At 42.5% G+C, this 6233-nt stretch overlaps 1 protein-coding gene across 1 annotated transcript in view; it reads left to right on the forward strand.

The window, feature by feature from the left end:
• The window catches only part of LOC108797043 (retinol dehydrogenase 3-like), an 8122-nt gene extending 2267 nt beyond the window's left edge, over window positions 1–5855 (forward strand). The window contains exons 2-4 of the mRNA XM_018568609.1: window positions 526–784; window positions 2249–2412; window positions 5611–5855. Coding sequence (XP_018424111.1) covers window positions 526–784; window positions 2249–2412; window positions 5611–5855 — 668 coding nt within the window. The remainder of the gene's footprint in view (window positions 1–525; window positions 785–2248; window positions 2413–5610) is intronic.
• The last annotated feature ends 378 nt before the right edge of the window (window positions 5856–6233 follow it).

The following is a 6233-nucleotide window of genomic DNA, read 5'->3' on the forward strand; positions in this document are numbered from 1 at the left end:
GCGGGCAAAGTTAGGACCATTTGGGTGGGGGGGGGGGGTGCTTATTACAAAGACACTATAATTTTTTTTCTGCACGTGCACGGTGGCAGTGTCTTATTAAGCAACACAGCTAGGTCAGCTCCTTGCCCCCCACCTGTCACCAGTGAAGGATTGGCAGCAGAGTGATGGCTTCTCTCTTCTCCTGTCAGCGTGTTCCTTGTTGGCACAGGACTGCTGCTCCGGCCTCTCCCAGTCTAAATGCAACTGTAAAGGGGAATACAAGTGGCTGATTTATAGTTCATTGTAGGTACTTTATTTCTTTTGGACTTATTTAATGAACACCTAACTCTGTTCCTTGGTGTTCCTGGAAGCTAGCCCAGGAATACTTTGCATGGTTCTGAAATGAGGACAAATCCCTTATTTCTGGGATTTGTGATGGAAGTGAGATATGGGTACCTTCTGTTTTAAAAAGGATTTACTGAGTTTGATACAGATTTATTAATAATGCAGTTTCCTGATTTCAGTACTTTTACTCATGCATTACAGGACTTTGGGGATTAGTGAACAATGCAGGCTATGCTGTTGGTCTTGGTCCCAATGAGTGGCAAACAAAAGAAGACTTCTCCAAAATTCTGAATGTGAATCTACTTGGTACAATCGATGTCACTGTGAGCTTGCTGCATCTGGTCAGAAAAGCCCGGGGACGCATTGTATATGTATCCAGCTCTCTGGGAAGATTAGCTGTTGTTGGTGGAGGATATTGCCCTTCAAAGTATGGCGTGGAAGCTTTCGCAGACAATTTAAGGTGATGTAATACAGCAAGAAAAAATAGAAACTTGAGCAAAAACTTGTGACCCAAACATAATGGATGACGGATGAGAAAACAGCTTCTCTTGGTATAACTTGATAAAACAGGGTACAATCAATAAGCTTCAAGAGTCTTACAGTTTCTTGCTTCTATCCAATTTTAATGCACTAAACAATATACAGGGAGAAGCCAGTTTTTGTGCTGTCATCCATTACCTTACTTGAAAACTTTGCAGACAGATCGACAGACACCCTTTGATTTACAGTGGGCAATAGTGGATGAACCTGAAGTGGCAATACCTATTACTGAAAAAAGACAAGACAGTTTTAAAAAGTTCAACACCACACTTCGCTCAATGCATTCACCATAATAATGTATTATGGAGTGAAATAATACATCATGTAAAATGCCCAGAAGGCAGTGTGGAGACACCTTCATGACTGCAGCAAGTAGATTGTGCTGAAATCTTTACAACCCATCTGGGTCTTTTAAAAATGTTTTCTTAAAACAACCGATAAGTAAAAACCCCAGCACCTTCCAAAAACTGGCCCTCGGTAGTTGGCCACATTGCATGCTAAACTTTCACTTACTGCAACAGATGTTCTTTTTCAAATGTCACTTTATGCATGAAACACACCTCAATGACCCAATGTGTGTGTGGAGAATATGGTGGCTTGCTAAACTGACAAGATCCACAGGCAGTTTCCAGAGACCTTGCCATTCCAGGGCAAAGTGACAGAATCTCTGTAAAGCCCACCCCTGACCCAGTTGTGTTCATCCACTTCCCTGCTGCTCATCCTTCTATTGCAGCTGCTGAAAAATACCCAGTGTTTACAGTATGGAGGAGTATGTGACCTTCTCTTACCTTGCAGTGCTCAAGCCTACTAGACATTAATTAGACCCAAAGACTGTCATGACAGAGGTGGTGATGATTTTGCTTCCTTAAAGCTCTGACTCTACATTTTTGCGGCAGGTGCAGTGAAAGAAAGAACAGTTTGGGAGCATCTGCTCTACTCCCCAACTGCGGCAGCTGTGCCCACTAACTGTACGTTATTATTTACAAGTCAACCCTGAGAAGCTGCAGCAGGGTCCATTACGCTGTGCCCATGTAAATATTAGCATGCATGTTTGTATGCATACAGCGTAACATATGGCTAAACACGAAACTGTAAACAATTTTTTTTAGTTGTGGTTTACAGCTAAATGCTATGGCAAGTTGCATGGGCCCATAGCATACAATACTGCTGCATTCAAATCGGTATACATTACAGATCTGAATAGAGCAAATCACATACACATGTGCATGAGCCCTTACATCTCAAAGAAACATTTTGTATGATTTATTTTGCTTTTTAGGTATTCCATAATGATAATGTTTGGAAGTGTTAACTCTTTTGTCTAACTTGTGTGTTAGACATTTATAGTAAATCTTTTCATTGAATTTGTGTTGCTGTTCTACAGGAGAGAAATGCGTGCATTTGGTGTGAAGGTTTCTATTATAGAGCCAGGAGCTTTTAGAACACCAGCTACTGCTTGGGAGACTCATAAAAATCAACTAATCCATATGTGGGAAAAGCTTCCAGGACATATTAAGGAGGACTATGGAGAGGATTACTTCAAGCAAAGTAAGTATAAGTAGGGCCCCTTCACACCACGGCTGACCATTGAGGTGCATTTAACACACGTGTTAATGTGCGTTACATAAAAGGGAGGCCATTCCTGTGACCGCCATACATATAATTTGTTTCCGCAAGCAGAGCACTTCAATGCATAAGTGATTTGGGCGTCAAATGCATTCAGGATGGAGCATGGTAGCTCACAGAGGAATGGGTGAACAATTCTGTGCTTGATTGTCTGTATTGGTGGGCAGGGGAGACATCATGGGTCTTATATATTTAAAAAAAAAAACACTAAAAAACTAAAAAAAAAGTAAAAAAATAATAAAAATTAGAGAATTAGAGAATTAAAAAAAAAATTAAAAGCAACTGCACCACCTGTATATGAATGCAAATGTGGGTGTAGGGCATGTATGATATGTGTACACAAACTGCGATTGCACCACATGTTAGATATTGCTGCAAACTTCGGAGTGAGAGCAATAATTCTAGGATCATTATTCACTGTTAACTCTAAACTAATGATCAGTAAAACCATTTAAATGGTTGCCTATCACCTACAGCTATCTTTTTTTTTTATTCTAGAGGGCCTATTCTTTCTGAAAAATACATAATTACTTTGGGGTCTAAAGTAATTGTCAACTCAATAATTCAGATTTTAGCATGTGTGTGCACAAATTTAAAAATATCTCTGGTCCTAAGGTGGCTAAACAGCTCACCACCTGTTTCCTATATATTACCTTTTTACACCTCTATCTATCTGCCCAGTTCACTTATCTGACAGTATTGTTGTACATTAAGTGAAGGCAATATGTGTCCTGTACAATTTTGTCAAGCAGAAGGATATGATCCTCTTTGAGGACTCCCTAGGGCAGCGGTTCTCAACCTGTGGGTCGCAACTCACTGTTGAGGGGTTCGCAGCATCCACTTCTGCTGCGCTAGGTGAGAGGCTTCTCAGCCTTCTCCTAGCGCAGCAGTGTCCGTCAGCGGGAGGACAGCAGAGGCTGTGAATATAAAAGTGCCGCTATACACACTCCCTGGCCGCTGCAGCGACATCTAGTGGCCGGGGAGTGTGTACAGCAGGGCTTCTATTCACAGCCACTGCTGTCCTCCTGCCTCTGCAGAAGGCGGGCGTCTAAGCAGTGCTGGGGCTGAGAAGGCTGCATGGAGACAGAGCAGGCAAGCAGGTAGCAGGGGCTGGGGAGGGCTTGTATTCTTGTCAGTGTGCTTCTATTTTTAGTCCCAAGTCCAGCGCCTTACTAATTCTGGAGTCCAGCGCTCCGTTGGGGGTCACCACAACTTGGCAAATGTTACCAAGGGGTCCCGGCCCTAGAAAGGTTGAGAACCACTGCCCTTGGGTATTCATTGTAGAGGACCCAATGGTCTGCAACATGATGGAGCAGAAGTAGTGCAAAAAACTGTGAAAAGCTTGCAGAGTATGTTTTGTCATCTGTATGTCATCTACTCTGGCAGACGGAAAGCATATCCTTTTTTTTGTTTATGGGATTTTTGAGAAAATATATTCTGCCAAAAGGTAGGGTTTGTGTTATATAATTGTCAAATTACAAGACACATCCATCACCAAAGGGCTGTAATGTTATGTAATGCTAGAGGGGACTGTCTGCTTCTACAGAACATGAGGGCCCCCGACTTTGGACATGCTACATGTTGGATGGGAGACCATGAAAAACCAGGGGAATGGTTTTTGAGGCTATTTCAAGCCTGATAAAGGGGACCCAGTGTGGCCCCGAAACGTTGCTATTTGTTTTGACATGAAGGATCAATAAACAGACGTGTTCTTCACTTCAATATGGTGTGCTGCGGACATCTTTAACAAGTTTTAGTATTGGCGGCGCCATCCGCGGTCACTTCGAGCACCTACGCTGACAGGGATACCCGGTAAGGAGTGCAGCAGGATTCTGGCATACATATGTTATTTGAGGCTAGCCGTGATTCCTGCTATTACCCCTTTCAAAATAAATACTTCCAATACAGACTACTGGGATCCAAGGTCCTAGGAATAAACAGCGCAACATTACAGCAGACTAACTCCATCTGTCTATTTACCTACATTAGACAAGGCCAGTCAGAATAAACAAAAACTGGAAATGTGTTTCTTGTATAGTCCATGTAGAACTTGTGTGCTGGATTGGTACTGGCTCTGCATTGTCCTGACCAACAGGATCTATAGCTGAATGATACACAAATAAGATACATTTTTGGTAATAGTTAAAGGATCACTATGAGGCAAGTGAAAATCACTCAGCCTCATAGTTCTAGCCGGCCTGTGACAATGAAACTGTCACACGTCGGCTCAATAGATCAGGAAGTGAGCAAACGCATACCGTCGCTCGCTCACTTCTCGATCCTGTCCCTGCAGAGAGCCGTGACTGTCACTCACGGCTCCCTGCAGGGATTCCGCCCTCCCCGCTCCGTTCCTCCAGCGCTGACTGGCGGGAGGGGGCAGGTACAGCTGGCTCTGCCTCTGGGTAGGCAGAGCCAGCAGTCAAACACGCAGCTGGGTGGATCCAGACAGTAATGTTGGGATCCGTCCCAGCTGCGGCGTCTTAGTATACTGTAGCTTGTGGTATACTGAGCTTTGGGTGACGGGAGGACGCTAGTTTGTGTCCTCCCGTTACCCTGAGGAGAACTATGGGGAAAAGCCCTGACCCCCATAGTTCTCCTTTTAAGGTACTTGAATGCATTTTTAAGATTTAACTCCTAAGTTTAGTGTCACTTTAAATTGTGCAATGACATGCATTGCCATGGTCTTTATGATGCACCCCAATGTGAAAAAAATGGCCATGAAGTATTTTTACAACAATGCACAAAGCAGCGCATTGATGGAAACAGTTTACAAATATGGGGATCCACAACATTTGCATTGTAGGCTGTGCTACACACATGCTAAAATGCATCAGTGTGAATGGGCCCTTACAGTCTATCAATATATTCAAGTTTTTATTTAAACATTAACATCTTTGGATCAAATCACCAGTTATTACTTGGGATTATTTCCTATAATGACCATTTTTTTTTTCATCAACTAATATGGCCTGAAAATGTCACATGGCTGATTATAATTAACATTATGGCAGACAACACTTTTCACCTATCATAGGGAAATGAGCATCAATGTGTGTAATAATTGCAAATAAACCAATAAGTACTGCTGCTATCATCACTGTTTGACTGATTCCCCTACAGGTATCAGTGCTTTAGAAGGATTAACACAAGCAACAAGTCCAAGGCTGTATGAAGTCTCAGACTGTATGGAGCATGCCCTGACTGCTGTTCACCCCTGGACCAGATACTCACCTGGCCTGGACTCCAAATTATACTTCCTCCCTGTATCTTACCTCCCTACTGCCATCTCTGATCATTTGCTTTGTCGGTCTGCTCCCAAACCTGCTCAAAGTATATCAGCTGCTGAAAAACAAACAGGTCATTGAGTGACGTTTTTGAAAAATGTATCTTAATGCAAAATGCATCCAACAAGAACAAATTGTTCACTGTGTTATCCAATAAAAAAGCTTGTACTTCATGTTTAATTTTCTATTATTATACTCACACACCAGGGGAGAGAAGCAATGTCATGGTGATTGGTGCAATCTGGCAACACCCATAGTGAGAGCAGCTTAATACTTTGTTTAAAGTGACCCTAAACTCAGGAGTTAAATCTAAAAATGCATTCAAGTACTTCAACTATTAACGAAAATGTAGCTTATTTGTGTATCACTCGGCTGTAGATCCTCAAATCATCTCTGAATTGGCGCTGACAACGTCCTTCCTTCTGGAGGGTGGCTTATTTTGTTCCCCAAGGTCCCTGT

The sequence above is a fragment of the Nanorana parkeri genome, unplaced genomic scaffold (assembly GCF_000935625.1).
Source record: "Nanorana parkeri isolate BGI_ZX_2015 unplaced genomic scaffold, ASM93562v1 scaffold1216, whole genome shotgun sequence".
NCBI classification, from domain to species: Eukaryota; Metazoa; Chordata; class Amphibia; order Anura; family Dicroglossidae; genus Nanorana; species Nanorana parkeri.